The 22,491-nt window shown below is 44.4% G+C and overlaps 1 protein-coding gene across 2 annotated transcripts in view; it reads left to right on the forward strand.

The window, feature by feature from the left end:
* Positions 1-22,491, forward strand: part of POP1 (POP1 homolog, ribonuclease P/MRP subunit) — a 40,157-nt gene that overhangs the window by 12,957 nt on the left and 4,709 nt on the right. The window contains exons 6-14 of one of the 2 annotated variants that reach the window (XM_008255786.4): positions 399-486; positions 1,275-1,462; positions 2,446-2,702; positions 2,823-2,916; positions 4,654-4,765; positions 5,977-6,096; positions 12,609-12,724; positions 15,589-15,780; positions 16,993-17,147. In XM_008255786.4, coding sequence (XP_008254008.3) covers positions 399-486; positions 1,275-1,462; positions 2,446-2,702; positions 2,823-2,916; positions 4,654-4,765; positions 5,977-6,096; positions 12,609-12,724; positions 15,589-15,780; positions 16,993-17,147 — 1,322 coding nt within the window. The remainder of the gene's footprint in view (positions 1-398; positions 487-1,274; positions 1,463-2,445; positions 2,703-2,822; positions 2,917-4,653; positions 4,766-5,976; positions 6,097-12,608; positions 12,725-15,588; positions 15,781-16,992; positions 17,148-22,491) is intronic. The other variant, XM_070075334.1, reaches the window with a different exon arrangement.

The following is a 22,491-nucleotide window of genomic DNA, read 5'->3' on the forward strand; positions in this document are numbered from 1 at the left end:
AGGATATCTTCCAGTTCTCCCACGTGGGTACAGGGACCCAAACACTTGGGCCATCTTCATTGCTTTCCCAGGTGCATTAGCAGAGAGCTGGATTGGAAGTGGAGCAGCCCACCCCAGAAGCAGCAGTTTTTATACCCTATTTAGAACCTGCCTTTGATTATGAGATAAAACATGGATTTTTCAAGTAAGGCACTGATTTTGATTGAAATTAGTTTAAGAATATTTGTTAATGTAATAGGAATGGGTGGTTTTCAGATTTCAACTCACCAAAAAGCTAGCTTTAGCAGTTTGTTCTGTGTTTTGGATGTCCAGAAGTTTTCTGATTTGGATTTGGCTTCTTAGCAGTTTTGCCAGAGGTATGTTCTTAGGTATTTTGTTATGTTTCCCTTTTTATACAGGATTTATCCTACTACTGTTGTTTGGAGTTGAAAGGCAAAGAGGAAGAAATACTAAAGGCACTTTCTCAGATGTGTAGCATGGACACAGGTAATCTTATTTCAAAGCTGGGTTGTATGTTACTTTTGTATATTTGCTCGTTTCATGAACAAGTATCTACTGGAAGCTTTTTGGAATTTACGCATAGATAAAAATGGGTGAGACAGTTCTTGTTTCCCATGAGCGTGTTAAGAAATTCGGGGTTGTATTTAAATCATGTGTAACATGTCAAGGGTGGAGTAGGAGATTGTTGTTCTGACGGAGTGAAGAAACTTCTCTCTTAGGTAGGGAGAAACTCAAAACTCATTAAATTAAAAAATTTAATTCTCATTCATTTAATAATTATTATTTTAAGATTTTATTTATTTACTTAAAAGAATTACAGAGAGGCAGAGAGAGAGAGAGAGAGAGAGAGGTCATCTATCCACTGGCTCACTCCCTAAATCACCGCAGCAGCCAGAGCTGGGCCAATCTGAAACCAGGGACCTGGAGCTTCATCTGGGTCTGCCACGTGGGTGCAGGGGCCCAAACACTTGATCTGTCTTATGCTGCATTCCCAGGCACACCTGCAGGGAGCTGGATGGGAAATGGAGCAGCTGGGACTCGAACCGGCATCCATATGGGATGCTGGCACTGCAGGTAGTGCTACACCACAGCACCAGCCCGTTAAAACATATTTATTGAGAACTTCCTGTATGCCAGGCTTTCATCTAAGCAGGGATCCACACCAAAGCTTCATCTGCTGTGCAGACTGACAGTGAATAGGCAGTGTGGCTCTCAAGATACTTTCCTGTATTCTCAACCCTGAGGATCATGGGGTTTTCTCTTGTTTGTGTCAGGACTGACCTTTGCAGCAGTACACTGCTTATCTGGAAAGCGCCAGGGAAGTCTCATGCTTTACCGGGCAAATAAGTATCCCAGAGAGGTGCTTGGGCCTGCTACGTTTATTTGGAGGGCTGAGACGACCCCCGGGGACCCTTCCGAGAGCCGGCAGCTGTGGATCTGGCTTCATCCAACTCTTAAACAGGTATCATCTTTGGGGTTATTTTCCTGACCTTCTGTTATTAAATTCTTCAGTTCTGTAAAAATGTACATAGTGTGGCAGTGTGGTTGACAGTTTGATATTTCAACAGAGGGGATTCGGAAGGAAGCAGTTTTTTGCGGGGAGGTTGAAACACTTTATTGAATTTGTGGGGTGAGGGAACTTGAAGATGCACCAATGCTAACTGAAATCCCACCTCCTTATCTGGGAACTGCTTAGCATCACTGTCCCTGGGGTAGAAGAGGAGAAGCAATATATATTCTTTAAATTTTTATTTAAAAAAAAATTTATTATAAAATATGTAGTTGACAAAGATGGAATATTCAAGATGTACAGTATGATGACTTGATGGATGTATACATTGTATGATGATTACCACAATGAAACTGACACCTCCACTACCACCCATGCTATACATTAGATGAAGGAGTATATCATACAGAATGAGGCAAATCCTGACCTTTTGTTTTTTAGTAGATCATAAGTAGAAGTAAAAAATGAAAAGCAACCGTGTTATTGTTAGTTATTTGGAATACTGTATTTAGATTACCGCTTCCACCATTTTGGCTTGGTTCACTGGTATCTAGCTGCTTGCTAGAGCCTATTTGATAGTGAGAAGCTATAATTCTGATGATTTTTGATACTGCTTTTAGCTTAGCTAAATAGCATATTCACTGCTTTTACAATAGGCTTTAAATTTTCTCCTTAGACTTGTTCTTTGTTTCTCTTTTTATACAGTTGGTAAAACTGGTCATGTTGTTTTCATAATTGATATTTAGTTCTTTTTTTGTTTAAGGGCCATATACTTCCCAATTAGGAAAGCCAAAAGAGCTTTTTCTGATGATGATACATTTAGTATAATTTGTGAAGGGATAAAAATGTGCATTATTTAAAGAGGTAAAAACATAATAAACTTGCAACAGTGTGCTTATTTCAGAATGTGAAAGTAAATGTGTACCTCTCCATAGGATATCTTAGAGGAAATAAAAGCAGTGTGCCAGTGTACGGAACCCATCAGGCCGACTTTGGACATCCCCGACCCGCTCCAGACACAGTCTCAGGAGAAGAACCAGGCTGAACTGCCAGAGGAGCAAATTGGCAAGAAAAGAAAGAGAAAAGACGATGGGGAGATTGTTAAACCAATTAAAAAAGTGATTGGTGATGGAACTAGAGACCCACACCAACCATACGCTTGGCTCTCCCTGACCACAGGCATTCTGATCAGGTACGAGTGTGAGTTCACTCTGAACCCTCTGGACACTTTTGGTGAGGCCTCCCCTTGTGCTGGGGGCACAGACTTTGTATATGACAGAATTTCCCATTTAAGACTTCTTCTCTCTTCCAGTGACTTGACGACGGAGATGAACAGATTCCGGCTGATTGGCCCTCTCTCCCACTCCATCCTGACGGAGGCTCTGAAGGCCGCTCCTGTCCACACTGTAAGAGTAAACGTGACTGTGAGGTCTCATTCTAGTCCTGGTTTTCTTGGTAGATTTGTGAAACCTATACCAGTACATAGCCTGGTAGCATCTCAAGCCATAGCTTTTAAACCAGGGCTCGGGGACGTGAGGCCGGCGAAATCATTTGCTCTGGCCCTGCCAAGGCAACTGCGGGGGTGGCTTGAAATTCAGTGAATCTGCAGCAGGCTAATTTTTAAGTGGGTAATTTTGTGTGGCCTGCAGATAATGTTATAAATGTCTAAATGGCCCTTGGCAGTAAAAAGGTTTGCCACTACTGGTAGAATATAGAGAGAAGTTAGTGGAGGAATCTGGCACTGGGAGTGCTGCTCTGTTTGCCTGCTTAGTGCAAGTAGCCTTTCAGTGCCTGTGCCTCTCTCAGATTGGACGTGTTCAGACGCAAAGGACTTGACAAAGTTTGTGCAAGAACTGAAAGATTTTATTTTGTTGTCAAAAAAAAAAATTGAAATCCATGCACTGAAGGGGTCTTCTGAAAATTCGTGGAAAAATGCACATTATGAGAAAACTGCATGCGTAGCCAGGGTGATCTTTTAATAACGTATTCACAATATGTTCCTTTGTGATGAAAAGTGTTTGAACAACTTCTCATTGTGTTCAAGATGAAGCCCAGAGGTCGTAACACGACCTGCATAACCTCATGCCTTCCTGCCGCAGTGCCCTCTTAGCTCCTCTCCTTCTGCACTTCGGCTACGCTGGTCTCTCGGGTTCGCGAATGAGTCACTTCCCATCTCCAGAGCCTTAGTGCTTGTTTTTGTTTCTTGCTTGCCGTAGCACTCTTCCTGCAGGTCCTCTGCTTGGCTGAGCCTTCCTCGTCCTTCAGGGTTCAGTCTGTTTCCCTGCAGACCCCTGTCCCGATCCCCCAAGTGAAGGTAATCCCTCCTCTTGTGTTCAGAACGTCCCCCCAGTTCATACAGATTTGTCTGGTTTTGTAAGGTCCATTGTGAGCCTCATGATGGCTAGGTACTCCTCACTCTGTCCCTGGTGCTTAGAGCTTGGCACAGGAAAGGTAGTCCACAATAGGGATAAGATGTGACCATCTGCGTCTATAAGGTTTGGTTCTAGAATTCCTGGAGTTTTGGCCCCTGTGTTTCTTTGTTTAAGAGGCACCTGTGTTATAAGTTCCTCTTTAGGCTCTGTAGGATGGCTGCCTACTTCAGTGCACCGCAGTGTGAATGGTGGCTGCAGGTTCTTGTGGCACTCCTGAGAATTTGTGAAGCCTTGCCCAGTTCCTAATTCTGTCTGGAAAAAGGACAGTGAAATGCTCATGCATCTTACTCCACATTTCCAGGAATACTGTGGTAATATTAGAGGGAACTTTACTAGGCTCGTGGATAAATGGAATTAAAGGATAAGTTTACTTTAGTACAAAAACTTTGATGGGTGCTTTGGTTTGCCTTTGGTGGGAACATTTCATTGACGGGGAAGGAGAGGCTCAGAGCCTGTCTCGTCCGTCCTGTGCTCAGGAGACTGAGCGTGAAGTGTGTAGTGTGGCTGGTCTCGAGAGAAGTACAGTGCCACATCCTTGCTACTAATTAGAAGGGCAGTCCTGTTATATAGGGTGGCGTGTTGCCTGCTTCCCGCCGTAAGTCACTCATTGTCACCCACAGGAGAGAAAGGAATGGCCGAGATCACAAGCAGCCCAGAGTGCGTGAGTCTGATTCCCTGTTGTTCTGGTGAGCAGGAGTTGCTGTTTTTCAGGAGGGCCAGGACACGGAGGACACGCCTCACCACTGGTGGATGGAAGCCTGTAAGAATCCTGACAGCGTGTGCCTTCATCGCAAACAAGAAGCCGTTTTTGAATTGTTGGGAGGTATCTGGGGCTACTAGGGTGTCCTCGGGAGGAAGGGAGGAGGGGGAAGTGGTAACATTTTGCAGCTGGGCCTCCCACAAGAGTGCCGCTTCTTACTCGGGGCTCTTGGTTACCACACAGCACTAGAAGCAGGTAGGAGAGGGGCTGACCTCAGGGGATGACTGTGTTCATGTTTGTTTATGGAAGTGCAAGCAAGGGAGATATCAGTCTTCTAAATAACTGGCACTGTGATATTCTAGATAAGTGCACCTGCCTGGTCCTTGCCTGCCCATGTTGCCCTTGTGCTCATAGGTGCCATAGTCATCACCGATGGATTGAAGTTAATGGGTTTTTGTTTTTTTTTTCCAGGAAGCTTCACTTTTTTTTTTTTTTTAAAGATTTATTTATTTATTTGAAAGTCAGAGTTACACAGAGAAAGAGATGCAGAGAGAGAGAGGTCTTCCACCCACTGGTTCACTCCCCAATTGGTCATAATAGCTAGAGCTGTGCCAATCTGAAGCCAGGAGCCAGGAGCTTATTCCGGGTCTCCCACGCGGGTGCAGGGGCCCAAGGACTTGGGTCATCTGCTGCTGCTTTCCCAGGCCATAGCAGAGAGCTGGATTGGAATTGGAGCAGCCTGTTCTCGAACTGGCATCTGTATGGGATGTTGGCACTGCAGGCGGTGGCTTTACCCGCAACACCACAGCGTGGCCCCTTTGGAAGCTTCACTCTTGATGAATGGTTAAATTATTCTCTGCAAGTACCAATGGGGGAAAAGGAACACATATTTTAAAATAATTAGGCCAAGAAGAGTGTTTCTTTTCTTTTAAAGATTTATTTATTTGAAAAGGAGTTAGAGAGGGGGAGAGATCTTGCTTTTGCTGATTCATTTCCCAAATGGCCACAATGGCCAGGGTTGGACCAGGCCAAAGCCAGGAGCTTCATCCAAGTTTCCCATGTGGGTGGCAGGGGCCTAAGCACTTGGGCTATTTTCTGCTGTTTTCCTAGACACATTAGCAGGGAGCTGGATCAGAAGCAGAGCAGCCGGGGGTCAAACTGATGCCTATGGGATGCTGGCATTTTAGGTGGTGGCCTGATTCACTGTGCCACACGCCAGACCCCAAGAAGAATGTCTCATCAGAAAAACTGAAAGATTGGAAAATATGAGCAAAGATGTGTATATAGTGAATGACTCCATTTAAGTTGGGGTTTTTGATTTTGTTTTGTTAAAGGAATAACATCACCAGCAGAAATTCCAGCAGGTACTGTCCTGGGATTGACAATTGGGGATCCTCGAATAAATTTGCCCCAAAAGAGGACCAAAGCTTCAACCAATCCAGAGAAATGCCTAGGTAAAGTTCTTAAAACATCCCTGGTTTTCCTTTTTTTTGAGCAGTTCCATCCCGTTAGAAAAGTTCTCTTTCTGACACCTCTGCTGTAATTTCACCTGTGAAAATTCAGGGGGCTCTTTACCTGCCCACGAAGATAGCATCATTGAAGGAGATGGTATGTGTGAATGTGTCTTAGCTGTAAAACATGTAGCTGTATCCCTCTGTCATATATGCTTTTCTGAGCTCTCTACTTTTTAGTGTCTAGTAAAACCTGACTCTGCATGCTGGACTCTGAAAATGCCTGGCGTTTCAGAATTTTAACTGTGAGGAAGGGCTCCGCACCTGCAGCTGGTCTTGTGCTCAGTGGAAGCCTCTGTCTGACCATACAGATGATCCAGGTTCGAATCCTGGCAAGGCCATTCCAGGTGCTGAAGTATCAGATGTATGATTTAGACTGAAGAGACAGTGATTTGCTGGGGTGGTCTTAGGAGGTGGGGAGGGGCTGGCTAAACCTTTTGTCGGATCTGGAATTTGCAGCAAATGTGTCTCATTGTATTTACTGTCACTCAAACATGATTAATTGGAAGAGTACTTGAAATTACTTTGTGAATTTTTGTATAAAAAGCATATGTGTGTGTTGTAACAACTTTAGCTTTTAAAAAAATTTTTTTTAATGTCTACATGTAGTTAGCTAGCTTCTTAAGAAGGTATTACATTAATTACCCTGAGAACTTCAAATAAAAAGTGGACTGGATGAGAGCGGAGGTTGAAGATTATACAAGTAAGTTAGTTAATTATCGAGCCTAAGACTTTAATCAGTGAGTTATTGCCTCCTTTTTTTTTTTTTTAATGCAGTGTGGTCTGATGTAGCCCTAAAAATTGTAGCATCCACTACACCATTAATTGTTGACTGTCATCATCATCCTAAAGCCATGTTTAAACTCTGCCCAGTTTCTCTTACTACCTCCAATCTGTTTTTTGGAATGAAGCATTTATGCATTGAATCCTTTCTAAGTCTTAACTTGAATGTGGTCAAGGAATATTAAAGTCTGCCTTGAAAAACATGACTTAATTGCTGCTATAAAAGCTTACTATCTTGTTAACATAGTATTTTTTTTTTTTTAATTTTTTTTGACAGGCAGAGTGGACAGTGAGAGAGACAGAGAGAAAGGTCTTCCTTTGACGTTGGTTCACCCTCCAATGGCCGCCGCGGCCGGCGCACCGCGCTGATCTGATGGCAGGAGCCAGGTACTTATCCTGGTCTCCCATGGAGTGCAGGGCCCAAGTGGGCCATCCTCCACTGCACTCCCTGGCCACAGCAGAGAGCTGGCCTGGAAGAGGGGCAACCGGGACAGAATCCGGCACCCTGACCGGGACTAGAACCCGGTGTGCCGGCGCCGCAAGGCGGAGGATTAGCCTAGTGAGCCGCGGCGCCTGCATTAACGTAGTATTTCAAGAAAACCTGTTTCATGTAACTTCTTTGAAGAAGTGTTTTATTTGGCATGTGAACTACATACGGAACTAACTTTTTAAGGAATCAATATTAAAGCGATATTAAATTTGACATCTCAGATGATAATTCAGAACGAAAACTAGAAATAAACTTTGATTAATCCCTGAAGTGCCAGTGTCACAGTGATCTGAAAGCTGGTTCCCTGACATAACTCCAGCCTGCCTTTCTGTATTTGAAGTCATTCTGTGCCTTGGGCAGAACAGACCAGCTCTGGTGCTTGCTTGAACCATAAAGAAGGGATTGCCTGACTTGGATCAGAAGCACAAACTTTTTGTCTTCATGTGTGTCCTGGGCATTGGCGTGCTTTTAAAAGAGAAGGCATGTGAAAAACCTGAAGTGAGAATGCTTATCCTAGATGCTGTGGCAAAAGTTTGCTTAATCCTGTGTGTCTTGAGTATGAATTAAATATTAACATTCTGTTTCTGCAAATCTTTTAACAATTTCATTAACACAGCATTTTGCCATGTAAGTAACTGGCTTTCTAGAAAGTCTAAGTTCCACTGTACTGTTTGTTAATTTTTGTTCTCCTTAGCATTTGCTGATTTGTTTTTACAGATTATTTTACCTAGACTTTGTCTGCCTGACAGGGATTTCTTGATTGTGCTCATATGCTTTAGGTAATTTGACTTTGCCATACGACCCAAAGCATGCCAGATGCCCAGCTCCCCTTAGGATGAAGGTGGGAGGTCATCCCTTTACTCTTTACAGCTCTCACAGGTCTGCAGTTGACTTTCAGAAATGCCCAGGTAGTGGTCATATTGTCACAACTTCTGTTTCTGCTCCTGAAAGAAAAAAACCCACACAAACCCAAACCCAAATAATTTCAGTTCAGCTGGTCAGCTTTAACTCTCCTGCCTGTTTACTTAACTCTGGAGTGGATTTGAAAGCTGTAACTTGGGTTTTATTTGATTCCAAAATGATAAAGCCTTATAGTAGTTTCCCTTAAATAAAATTCATTGAGTTTTTTTTTTTAATTTAATTTTATTTATTTGAAAGAGTTACAGAGAGAGAGGTCTTCCATCCGCTGGTTCACTCCCCAAATGGCTGCAGTGGCCAGAGCTGAGCCAATCCAAAGCCAGGAGCCAGGAGCTTTTTCTAGGTTTCCACATTGGTGCAGGGGCCCAAGGATTTGGGTTGTCATCTACTGCTTTCCCAGGCCATCGCAGAGAGCTGGATTGGAAGTGGAGCAGCTAGGACTCGAACCAGTGCCTATATGGGATGCCGGTGCTGCAGGCTGGGGCTTTAACCTGCTGCGCCACAGCGCCGGGCCTGTTTTTTTTTTTTTTTTTTTTTGTTTTGTTTTTTATGGAATGAATTTTTTTTTTTTTTTTTGACAGGCGGATTAGACAGAGAGAGAGAGAGAGACAGAGAGAAAGGTCTTCCTTTCCGTTGGTTCACCCCCCAAATGGCTGCTACGGCCGGCGTGTTGCGCCGATCTGGAGCCAGGAGCCAGGTACTTATCCTGGTCTCCCGTGGGGTGCAGGGCCCAAGCACTTGGGCCATCCTCCACTGCACTCCCTGGCCACAGCAGAGAGCTGGACTGGAAGAGGAGCAACCGGGACAGAACCGGCGCCCCGACCGGGACTAGAACGCGGTGTGCCGGCGCTGCAAGCGGAGGATTAGCCTAGTGAGCTACGGCGCCGGCTGCCGGGCCTGTTTTAAGAGTGTTTAAATTTAACATTTGGTGATCTTTAAATATATTTAAGAAAGGAGGAAACAAGCAATTTCCTCATTCTCCAAGTCACAAATCTAGTTAATATTATCAATTTGAAGACTCTGGTCTGGGTATGAAAAGAAGGTACTTTATGTGAGCCTCAGGGGAAGGACTCAGATGTTCAGAAATCGAAGTCAAGGTCATGGTCATCCTAAGCCTGTGCAGATGTGCGCGCTGACTCAGCTGGTCCTGTTCTCAGCCTCCCCCAGCAGACACTTGACCTAAAAGGGCTTTCCCCTTTGCCCTCAGACATGTTTCACTGTTTTAAAAGCACTTTTTGGGCCAGCGCTGTGACGTAGTGGGTAAAGCCACCGCCTGAAATGCTGGCATCCAATGTGGGCGCGGGTTTGAGTCCTGGCTGCTCCACTTCCAATCCAGTTCTCTGCTATGGCCTGGGAAAGCAGTAGAAGATGACCCAAGTTCTTGGGCCCCAGCACCTTTGTAGAAGACCTGGAAGAAACTCTTGGCTCCTGGTTTTGGATCAGTCTAGCTCCAGCCGTTGTGGCCAACTGGGGGATAAACCAGCAGATGGAAGACCTCCCTGTCTTTCTGCCTCTCTCCTCTCTAACTTTGCCTTTCAAATAAATAAATCTTAAAAAAAAGACTTTTTTTTTTTTTTTTGGACAGGCAGAGTGGACAGTGAGTGAGAGATAGAGAGAAAGGTCTTCCTTTTGCCGTTGGTTCACCCTCCAATGGCTGCCGCGGCCGGCGCACCACACTGATCCGAAGCCAGGAGCCAGGTGCTTCTCCTGATCTCCCATGCGGGTGCAGGGCCCAAGTACTTGGGCCATCCTCCACTGCACTCCCTGGCCACAGCAGAGAGCTGGCCTGGAAGAGGGGCAACCGGGACAGAATCCGGCGCCCCAACCGGGACTAGAACCCGGTGTGCTGGCGTTGCAAGGTGGAGGATTAGCCTATTGAGCCATGGCACCAGCTAAAAGACTATTTTTAAAGCAGTTTTCAGTTTATTGCAAAATTGAGCAGAGGTTCAGCAAGTTCCCATATTCCCCTTCCCCGACACAGGGATAGCCGTTCCATAGTCCGCGCCCTCCCCAGAGTGATTCTGCTTGTGACCATCCAGAGCCGACTCTGGTACCTCATTATCACCCAGAGCCCGTAGTTTACAGGAGGCTCGCTCTTGATGATGCACATCCTGTGGGTTTTGACAAATGCAGACTGATGTGTGTCCATCATTATCCTGCAGAGGCTCTGGGGATCCTCTGTGCTGCTTCTTTGTCCTGACTTCCCTGCTGACTCCTGTAGATGATCATTGAGCTTTTTACCGTCTCTTTCATTTTTCCTTTCCAGAATATCCTATAGTTGGACTCATGCAGTGTGTAGTCTTTTAAAACTGGCTTCTTTCTCTTAGCAGTCTGTATGTGTCTTTTCATGGCCTGAGAGCTCCTTTCCTTTTAGCATTGTGTAAGATTCCATTGTCTGGATGGACCACCTCCTTTGTCTGTTTATTCGTTTTTGAGAAAAGATGAGGTAGTGCTTGCCCATGTCTTTATACCCTATGTCTCACCATCTCTTTTGGCCACAACTTGGTCTGAATCCAATCCCAGTTCTGCTGCCCGAATCCCTGGCAGGCTCCCCAGGAGAGTGCTCGGGTGGGGCTGCAGCTTGGTGGGTGGGGCGGAGCTTGTGTGCTCCAGGCCGGCTGTCACCTTTGGCCCTTCCGCGAGCAAGAGTCGGTACTGAAGCTTGGGCTGCTCTTCAGCAGCTGTCATCTCAGACCTTTTCATCCACTGAATTTTCTCTTTATTCTCCCAATCACTTCCAACTAACTTGTTTTTCCCCAGCCATCAGACCCACACAGGTGCGTGCCTTGAGTGACCTTTCTAGGTGGGCCTTTAGAACAGTAGCCAAAATTCATGTATTGTCTTTGTGTGTGTGTTTTTTTTTTTTTTAAACTCTTCAGTTCAGCAAAATGAACTTTGGAAGTTCTTTTTCCTTCGTGATTAAAAGGCTGCATATAGGAAATGTCTTCTGTCAGTGTAGATGTTTGTCCACTAGACTATTTCTACCATTGTGTGGCTTATTTAAAGGGATGAAACAGTATGTTTCACAGAAAATATACTGATTTTAAAGAAGTGAAAAAAATGTTTTACAGAAATGAAAATAAAAAGTTCAATAAAAATGAGTTACCAGAGATTTGAGACTTTTTTTTTTTTTTTGACAGGCAGAGTTAGACAGTGAGAGAGAGAGACAGAAAGAAAGGTCTTCCTTTCCTTTGGTTCACCCCACAAATGGCCGCTATGGCGGGCACACTGTGCCGATCCAAAGCCAGGAGCCAGGCGCTTCCTCCTGGTCTCCCATGTTGGTGTAGGGCCCAAGGACTTGGGCCATCCTCCACTGCCTTCTGGGGCCACAGCAGAGAGCTGGACTGGAAGAGGAGCAACCAGGACAGAACCGGCGCCCCAACCGGGACCAGAACCCGGAGTACCGGCGCCGCAGGCGGAAGATTAGCCTAGTGAGCCGTGGTGCCAGCCGAGATATGGGACATTAAGAAGAGGATGGTACCCTGTTCTTCACTACCACTGGGCCATGAATGAAATACGAAGTCCTGAAGCCAGTGGTTAAAATACGGCTTATGTGTGTAATGTGGTATCTCCCAGAGGAATTGTTTGCCTCTCCAGGGGCTTCTGGAAGTTGTTGATTAATCTTTTTTTTTTTTTTTTTTGACAGACAGAGTGGACAGTGAGAGAGAGAGACAGAGAGAAAGGTCTTCCTTTGCCGTTGGTTCACCCTCAAATGGCCGCCGCGGCCGGCGCGCTGCGGCCGGCGCACCGCGCTGATCCGATGGCAGGAGCCAGGAGCCAGGTGCTTTTCCTGGTCTCCCATGGGGTGCAGGGCCCAAGCACCTGGGCCATCCTCCACTGCACTCCCTGGCCACAGCAGAGAGCTGGCCTGGAAGAGGGGCAACCGGGACAGAATCCGGCGCCCCGACCGGGACTAGAACCCGGTGTGCCGGCGCCGCTAGGCGGAGGATTAGCCTAGTGAGCCAAGGCGCCGGCCTGTTGATTAATCTTAAGTGTGGGATTAGGCAGTTATTTAGAAACAGTTTAATATTGTGATATTTGCATCTTACACATCAAAAAGTAAATATCAAAGGAAAACATTTAGGAGCCTTTGCTTTTTCATAGATTATGAAACCAACTGTTTTAATTTCTTGTCAAGTAAATTCTTCGAAGATTTAAGTAAATGCCTATAAAACATCTTTGTCACTAACTACCGCCAACATTTAGAGTTTGACTTCATTGATCTAAAGGATGTGATTTGAAGGCTATTTCTTTTCCCTCTTAGATAATGAGAAAGTTAGACAGCTGCTCCTGGAGGGTGTGCCTGTGGAGTGTACGCATAGCTTTATCTGGGACCAAGATATCTGTAAGAGTGTCACAGAGAATAAAATCCCGGATCAGGTAACTAATAGTGTAAGGATTACTGGGGGAAGTCTTGAATGACAGGTGAAATTCATCGTTCTAAAGACCACCGAAAGTTGCTTCACACCTGATAGACTCCCATAGGCTTCATTTTATTTTCAAACAACTTATGGATTCCTTACTCATGATGCATATTGGGCTTGTTTTCTGTTCTTAGGGAAGAATGAGCTCTAGAAAAAATGAATACAAAGACTTTTTTTTTTGATGTGATAATCTCATATTTTCCAGAAGTTCTTTTATTGTTTTTTCCCCTTAAATATTCTGTCATTAATTTTGTAATAATTGAGCTCCCACTAGGACCAGACATTATATACATCCTTAGGACATGATTGAATAAGAAAAGGGTACTAAGGAGGCCTAAAGAAGAGAAACTGAGCCCAAACTAGGAACATGGAGGCCTGCTTCCTGGGTGAGGGAACTGGTATTTAGACAGACTCAAAGGTGGGTGTTAGAATTAAGCAGACTTCTTGGGGACAGGGTTAAGGCTATAGGGGAAAAAGGGTTTCAGGAAGTGAGAAGAATGTGTGCGAGGTCCCAGGCTGAAAACAGGATGAGTGTTCATCAGTCTCCATGAGTATTCATGAGATCCAGGGGCTGGGAGTTGATGGCAGTACAGGAGATGAAACCCAAGACATAAAAAATCTTGAGATGTTGTAAGGATTTGGACTGAAGATGCAGATGCAGGGCACTATTGAAGGTTTTAAGGCGGGCCATGGCGTGATAAGATTTCCCTGTGGCAGCCTGTAGAGGGTGGACTTGACTGGGGATGTGGTAGGGATGGGAGATGTGGAATCTGGAGAGAGGATTATGGTTGGGCTTAAAAGAGACCCTTTAAATAATCCAGGTGTGGCATGATGAAGGCTGGATTGTGACAGTGTGGCTCGAGTGGAGGGCCTGGGGCTTAATATATGTTCTTGGAAGATGAAATTGATAGGGCTTGGTGGTTGGTTGGAACAAGATAGAAGGGAGACTTGTAGATCAGCTCCTAACATAGTTTGGCTTATGATCTCAGCTAAAAGCGCCAGAGGCATGTCTGACTTGCTGGTTCTAGAAAAGTAATTGGCACATAAGGAGTGCTCAGCAAATATTGGAATGGATGCGTGAATGAGTGAACGGTGGGAATGGTGGCATCGTTCAGCCTGAGGGGAATGCAGGAGAGTGAGTGCAGAAGGAAAGACAGAATCAGTCTTGGATGAGTTGAGTTTGAGGGGCTATGGGGCTTCCAGGAGGGAAAACTTATGGCCAGAGAGAACCTATCCATGTTTTGGAATTAGCAGTATGCAGATGGTAATGGAAACTGGGGCAGAGGTTAGAAAGGACAGTTGGTCTGACTGGGGCAGAGGTTGGAAAGGACAGCATCCCGAGGTAGCAGTTAGACCAGTGCGGGGAGGCAGTGTTCTGGTGGCTTTCTAAGTGGAGTGGTCGTCCTCTCACCTGCCTTTAACAACTGCAAGTGGATGTTGTTATCCACTCCCTACTTTCCATTTAACAAATAACTTGTAGTGTCTTCTATTTTAAATCTATGATGCCTTCACAACAGCCAGGGTAGTTTTCTAGTTGCATGTCCTTGAGAAATTGTCATTAAAAAAAATATTTATTTGAAAGGCAGAGTTAGAGAGGAAGAGACAGAGAGGGCTTCCATCCACTAGTTTATTTCCCAAATGGTTACAGCAGCTGGGGCTGGGCCAGGCTGAATCCGGGAACCTGGAACTCCATCTGGGTCTCCCACGTGGTGGCAGGGGCCCAAGTACTTGAACCATTTCCATTGTTTTCCCAAGCACATTAGCAGGGACCTGAATCAGAAATGGAGCAGCCTGGACTTGATCCAGCGCTTATAAGGGATTCTGGCCTTGCAGGTGGCAGCTTAACCTGCTACATCACAATGCCAGCCCCAAGAAGTTATCATTTAATTGCACCTTTTACTTCATGACAATGAATATTGAACGTAGGGTCAGAGTATCAAAATAATAAGTTAGAAGGCAGGACTGTAGTGCAACGGGTTAAAGCCCTGGCCTGCAGCACTGGCATACCATATGGGTGCCAGTTTCAGTCCTGGCTGCTCCACTTCTGATCCAGCGCCCTGCTGATGCACCTGGGAAAGCAGCAGAGGATGGCCCAAGTCCTAGGGTCCCTGTATCCACGGGGGAGACCTGGAAGAAGCTCCTGGATCCAGGCTCCTGCCTTTGGATCAGCTGAGCTCCGGCTGTTGCACCATTTGGGGAGTGAACCAGCATGTGGAAGACCTCTCTCTCTATCTCTAACTCTCTAATTCTATCTTTCAAATAAATAAAATAAATCTTTAAAAAATATATGTAATCTTGATTATGAGATTAGTTGAATTAATGTATTACCGTTTTATAACTTTGAATCATCTGGTACACAAGGAAACTTCAGAAAGCTCATGGTAAAATACAAGTTGCTTATTTTGGCTCCATAATTTTTTGAAACCAATGCATAGTTTTATCATAATACATATTTTCCATGAATTTTTGAAAACCTCATTTGTATCAATTTAATTTTTTTGCATCCAGAAAATTCATTTTTCCGTGAGCTTTTAGAAGTAATTGTACATTCTAGCCCAAATTGAACAGACTTAAGAGGAGTTAGTATTTTCTGCCAGAGCACTGATAAAGGGAAGTAATTTGTACTTAAAATTATGGAGGAAAATATTTATCGTAGGAAGAATAGCATATACTTGAAATGACTCATGTTTATTAAGAATGTTTTTTCTTGCTTTTTAGAAGAGCATTTAATGAACTTTCTGAAGCTGAATATTGGGAAATTGAGTAAAATCTCCCAGAAGACTAGGGTTGTTTGTCTTGAATTATTTTCTTCCACTTTAGGATTTAAACCGGATGAGAAGTGAATTGCTGGTACCTGGGTCACAGCTTGTTTTAGGGTCCCGGGAATCCAAGATACCCATACTGTTGATTCAGCAGCCAGGAAGAGTGACTGGTGAAGACCGGCGGGGCTGGGGCAGTGGCTGGGATGTCCTGCTCCCCAAGGGCTGGGGCATGGCTTTCTGGATCCCATTTGTAAGTTGCTGTTGATTACGACTTATGCTTGCAGCATTTAAAAAACGTTGCCAATAAATACAAAGAGCTGAAAGTCTTCCAGACTTTATACACAACTTGGAAGCTGAGTGGTACGTTTCTGCTCATAGAGCTATAGTGCTGGCCACAGGGTATGGTTCCTACATCATGTCCCTGGAGCCAGGTTATCATTAGTAAATCCTGTGCCAGCTTATTGTGAAGTTTTGAGGTTTTTAAAGTGGTCTGATTTAATGAGCAGTAGTGGCAATGAAATATTGAAGTTTTTCACTTGAAGAAACTTGTCCTAGTTTAAAAGCAAATGGCTAAACGTTTACAGAATTATGCAGTGTAATTTTTTTTAAATGTTAATTTGATCTATTCTCCTATCTTAATCAACTGGAACTAAATTTCCATTAAAATCTAATTTTCTGATTTAATTATTACTTTGATACTAGAGAGTATAAGAGGCATATTAGACTGTTAGATTCACATAGGTAATTAAGTTTTGCCTCATGCAATTATGCCTGCAATTATGCCTCATGCAAGGGACATTCAGTTAATCATTTAGGTTGGGAATATTCTAAAGTGATTCTACTTAATGTTTTTGTTATGAAATGTTTGAAGTATAAAAAGGAATATAACAAATGCCTGTGCATTCTCACCTGCCATCCAGCTTACGAAATGAATGAAATGCCACAGATTCATTGGAAGTACCCATGTACTGCTCTCTCATCTCAGTTCTCTCCTTGCTAAAATAGTTATTCTGATTTTGGTATTTGTCACTACCATACATATTGCTATAGCCTATTAAGTATGTTTGTATCTTATAATAAATATATTTGACATGCTTTTAAACTTTAAGGGGTATTCAAAAAGTTCATGCAAAATGTGTACTATTAAAACCTGCATGGATTTCAAAACTTTTTCTACGAAAATCTTTTGAAGTACCATCATATATACTTCACTATATATATATATATATTTTTTTTTTTTTTTTGCAATTTATGAGGCATTAGGATTTTCTGTGTCAGTTAATGACACTCCATTTCATTCATTGTTATTATCTTGTGGTAATCTGATGACAGATTATCCCACAATATACTTATCTACTGTCCGTTTGATGAATATTTAAGTTATTTTCTTATTTTCCCCAATACAGCTAAGTAATTTCACTTCAAGTTGGTAAACATCGGTATTTTTTGACATTTCTTTTAGATCTACCGAGGTGCGAGAGTTGGAGGGTTAAAAGAGGCTGTGGTCCATTCTCAGTATAAAAGGTCACCTAACATCCCGGGTGATTTCCCAGACTGCCCTGCTGGGATTCTGTTTGCTGAAGAGCAAGCTAAGAATCTTCTTGAAAAGTACAAAAGGTAAGACATGGCTTCTCTCAGTTGAACATGTCTTACGGGGAAGAGAAGTGCCTGCTCACATTAGCCAACCATGGTTGGGGTGGCTTCAGTAAGTCCTACCATATAATGTGGAGTTTTTATAGGCTTTCCCTTGAATTCAGCATTGCTGAGATGTAATTAAGATGATATTACTGCAGTCAGGGGATTGTCTTAGCATTTGTATCTGGCTTTTATAGGCCCATCTGGGTTACAAACGTTTCTCTCGGTTATTTGCTGACATTGGTCATTAAGTACACCAAAACTGTGGACATGAGTGTGAGACATTGCTTAATAGATCCCCACTATTAACCACCCTCCCCTAATGCTAAACATATTTAAAAAAAACTGGTTTAGAAGTAATATATATTTACAAAATTTTAATGAAACTTGGAAATACATAAAATACTTTATAAATGGGAATAATCCTGCCATCCAGAGACATAGCACTGTTTATTTTTACCCATATAGACTTGTCTTTTTTCCACTGGAGATGGGTCAGTAAATGGCTTTGTTTCCTTTTTATTGTGGAACATGCCAACACGAGGAACCTGCATTTCCTAGGATCCTGGAAGTGCAAACTCCCCCTTTTTCTCTTGTTTTTTGTGGCATCTGCAGTGTCAAGCCAGTGCCTTGTGCACAGTAGTCCTTAATAGCTTTTGTTTGTTATCTGATAAATGATTGAATAATTGAATGTCATATAGTTCCTTGACTGTGAATTCTGAGGGCAAAATTATGTTTTCCTATTCATTGCTGCAACCAGAGGGCCAGGCATGGCTGGCTTTCAAACCTTTTGTTGATCGATGGAAGAATGGATGGATGGTGATATGTTCTGTTGCTAGCTTACCCGTTCTTTGAGGGCAGCATTCAGGTATTGGATGTTCTTGTGTCTCCTGTAATATAGAGTTGAGGGTCTTATATGTGTTTGTTAAATAATATTTGACAATAATTCTTCTCACTGTTGAGACTTTTTCATGCTTGAAGATTTTTCCATAGATAAAAAATGTTTTTTTTTTTAAAAGCTTATACTTTGTATGCTATGAAAACCATGTTTTTCATTTAACAATATATTATGGATAGTTTTCCTGTATCAATAAGTATGACTCTAAACCAAGTGTTGGCAAACTTTGTTGGTCAGGGGCCAGATAATAAATATTTCTGGCTTTGTGGACCCTTTGATCTCCATCGTGGAGATCAAACTCTGCCATTGTGGCATGAAAGCAGCCGCAGATGACATCAACAAATGAGTATGGCTGTGTTCCAGTCACACTTTATTTATGGACACTCAAGTTTGAATTCCATATAATTTTCATGTGTCATAAAAGATTATTCTTTTGGCTTTTTTCAACCATTTAAAAATGTAAAAACTATTCTTAGCTCGTGGGTTGTACAAAGACAGATAGCAGGCCAGATTTGGTGTGTGAGTCATAGCTTGCCAGCTTTTGCTCAGAATACAACTTGGAGTGATTACATATGATTGCAGTGTGGAATACTATAGTTTATCAGTGGGACTTCAGGTTATTTCCAGTTTTTTGCCATATGTTTCTGTGAACATCTTCCTGTATGGATCTTTCCATGTTTGTCTGGTTTATTCATTCGTTCAAACCATGTTTATTTAGAGCCTACCATGTGTGTGGCACCATTATAGGCACAGGGGCTGCACAGGGATATTAGCAGGGAGCTGGATGGGAAGTGGAGCAGCTGGGACTCAAACTGGCACCCATATGGCATCCTGGCACTGCAGGTGGTGGTTTTACCCACTGTGCCACAGTACCAGCCCCTATTTATTTATTATTTAAAAGGCAAAGAGACACAGAAAGAGATTTTCTACCGTTGGTTCACTTTCTTTTTTTTTTTTTTTTCTTTTTTTTTTTTTTTTTTTGACAGGCAGAGTTAGACAGTGAGAGAGAGAGAGAGAGAGAGAGACAGAGAGAAAGGTCCTTCTTTTTCTGTTGGTTCACCCCCCAAGTGGCTGCTACGGCCTGTGCATTGCAGCCGGTGTGCTGCGCCAATCCAAAGCCAGGAGCCATGTGCCTCCCCCTAGTCTCCCATGTGGGTGCAGGGTCCAAGGACTTGGGCCATCCTCCACTGCCTTCCCGGGCCACAGCAGAGAGCTGGACTGGAAGAGGGGCAACTGGGACAGAATCCAGTGCCCCAACTGTACCAGAACCTGGGGCGCTGGTGCCGCAGGCAGAGGACCAGCCTAGTGAGCCGCGGTGCCGGCCTTGGTTCACTTTCTAAAAATGCTGGCAATAGCCAGGGCTGGGCCAGGCTGAACTCAGGAGACTGGAAGTCAACGTTGAGTTTCCTGCATGGGTGGCAGGGACCCACAATACTTGAGCCATCACGTGCTGCTTCCACAGGTGTACATTAGCAGGAACCTGGAATCAGAAAGAGTCAGGACTTGTACCTAGAAATTTTTTTTTTTTTTGACAGGCAGAGTGGACAGTGAGAGAGAGACAGAGAGAAAGGTCTTCCTTTTGCCGTTGGTTCACCCTCCAGTGGCCGCTGCGGCTGGTGCACCACGCTGATCCGATGGCAGGAGCCAGGTACTTATCCTGGTCTCCCATGGGGTGCAGGGCCCAAGCACTTGGGCCATCCTCCACTGCACTCCTGGGCCACAGCAGAGAGCTGGCCTGGAAGAGGGGCAACTTGGACAGAATCCGGCACCCCAACCGGGACTAGAACCCGGTGTGCCAGCGCCGCAAGGCGGAGGATTAGCCTAGTGAGCCGCGGCGCCGGCCCTGTACCTAGAAATTTAAATATGGTACACAGGTGTCCCAGTTAGCTTTTTCTTTTTTTATTATAAAGATTTATTTTATTTATTTGAAAGAGTTACAGAGAGAGGTAAAGAGAGAGAGAGAGAGAGAGAGAAAGAAGTCTTCCATTTGCTGGTTCACTCCCCAAATGGCTGCAACAGCTGGAGCTGAGCTATCCAAAGCCAGGAACCAGGAGCTTCTTCTGGGTCTCCCATGTGGGTGCAGGGCCCAAGGACTTGGGCCAACCTCTGCTGCTTTCCCAGGCATATTAGCAAGGAGCTGGAACAGAAATGGAGCAGCCAGGACTCGAACCAGTGTGCATATGGGATGCTGGTATTGGGGGCCAGGGCTTTAACCTGCTGGGCCACAGGGCTAGCCCACCAAATCAGCTTTATAACTGCTGTGCTAAATGCTCACCTCAACATATCTTTTAGAGTTCTGCTTGGAAGGTCATTTCTAATTGGAAAATTATAAAAATATTTACCTTTTTTAAAATTTATTCATTTATTTGAGAGGCAGAGAGAGAGAGAGAGAGAGAGAGAGGTCTTCCATCCACTGGTTCACTCCACAAATGTCCACAACACAGGAGGTGGTCTGATCCAAAGCCAGGGGTCTGGAGCTTCTTCCAGATCTCCTATGTCGGTGCAAGGGCCTAAGCACTTTGGCCATCTTCTGCTGTTTTCCTGGGCCATAGCAGGGAGCTGGATCAGAAGTGGAGCAGTCAGGACTCAAACTGGCGCCTACATGGGATGCCGGCACTGCAGGCGGTGGCTTTACCTGCTATGCCACAGTGCCAACCTCTATTATTAGTTTTTAAAAGATTTGTTTATTTTATTTGAAAGACAGAGTTAGAGAGAGAGGTCTTCCATCTGCTGGTTCACTCCCCAAATGGCTACATCCCTTGGAGCTGGACTGGTCAGAATCCAGGAATCTGGAGCTTCTTCCAGGTCTCCCATGTGGGTGGCAGGGGCCCAAGCACTTGGGCCATCTTCTGTTGCTTTACCAGGGTCATTAGCAGGGAGCTAGATTGGAAGTGGAGCAACCAGGACTTGACCTAGTGCTCATATGGGATGCCAGCATCACAGGTGGTGGCTTTACCTGCTACACCACAGTGCTGGCCCAGAAAATTATTTTAAATCCCACTTTTCATACCTATTTATTCCATTCATACAGATCTTCATAATTCAAAGGGGTTTGAAGAAAATTGTGTTATGTGCTGTGTCACAGCATGACATGTGCTGTGATGAAAATGGGTTTTCTATTCATGAGATTGAAGTAGGCATGTGTGATAGCCTTTTGGGTGTTAAAAGGCCTTTGGGGGGGCAGGTGCCCTAGGAGTGCATTTTGCTCTCTTAGGAGGCTGCTGCACATTTAGTTCAACCTTGAGAGTACGGGCTCAGTGCGAACTCTGGATGAAGCCCACAGTTTCATTTTTATTTGCCAAAGAAGTGGATGTGAGAAGCACCATAATCCTGTCCCAGAGTTGACCACTCGAGGGTGCTGCTGGGACTGCTAAGGCCCCTCCAGGCCAGAATGGCCGACACCCAGGGTGACCCCTACTTCTTGGGCCGGGTCTTGGTTTTCATTAGCTTGTCCTGTTTCTCAAAGGTTCTACTCATTTGCACGTTGCTGGAAAGGCCAGCTGGTGTCACCTTTGTGGAAGGCAGCTTGGGAGTGTCTGTCAGAGTAACTACTGCTGTGTGTGCCTGAGCGGCTCTGTTCCTGGAGACTTCCTCTGTGGGCATACTTGTGCGTGTGCAGCGTGCTCAAGGCCTCCTTTGCAGCACTGTTTGCAGAAGCAAAGTGTCCTTCAATGGAGGACTGTCTAAACCAAAGAGGGTGTATTTATGTGGTGGAATAAGATACGCAGCCTTATATAAAACAGTGAGGGTGCTTTTCAGATACTGACATCAAATGATAATTTGTTAAATCAAAAAAATGAAGTTAAGAAAAAGGTCCTGTCTCTAGAATGCAGCCATTATGTAAAAATGGGACAAAACATATACATATCTGCTTAAATATATATAAAAATCTCTGGAAGAATGTACAAGAATATGTGATGAAACGGGGCCGGCGCTGTGACACAGTGGGCTAAAGTCTCTGCCTGTGGTGCTGGCATCCCATGTGGGCACCGGTTCGAGTCCTGGATGCTCCTCTTCCAATCCAGCCCTCTGCTAAGGCTTGGGAAAGCAACAGAAGATGGCTCAAGTGCCTGGGCCCTTGCACCCATGTTGGAGACCCGAAAGAAGCTCCTGGCTCCTGACTTTGGATCAGCTCAACTCCAGCTGTTGCTGCCATTTGGAGAATGATCCAGCAGATGGAAGACCTCTCTCTCTGTCTCTCCCTCTGTTATTCTATCTCTCAAATAAATCTTTTTTTAAAAAAGTATGATGATAATGACATTGTAGAAGGCAGTAGAGTGAGCGTGAGAGAGGAGCAGAGGTGTTAGCCTAGCAGTTAGGACACTGGTTAGGGCACCCATGTCCTGCATAGGAGGACCTGGGCTTGATCCCTGGCTCTGCCTCCCAATTCCAGCTTCCTGCTAGTGTGCACCCAGGGAGGCAGCGGTG

The sequence above is a fragment of the Oryctolagus cuniculus genome, chromosome 6 (assembly GCF_964237555.1).
Source record: "Oryctolagus cuniculus chromosome 6, mOryCun1.1, whole genome shotgun sequence".
NCBI lineage: Eukaryota > Metazoa > Chordata > Mammalia > Lagomorpha > Leporidae > Oryctolagus > Oryctolagus cuniculus.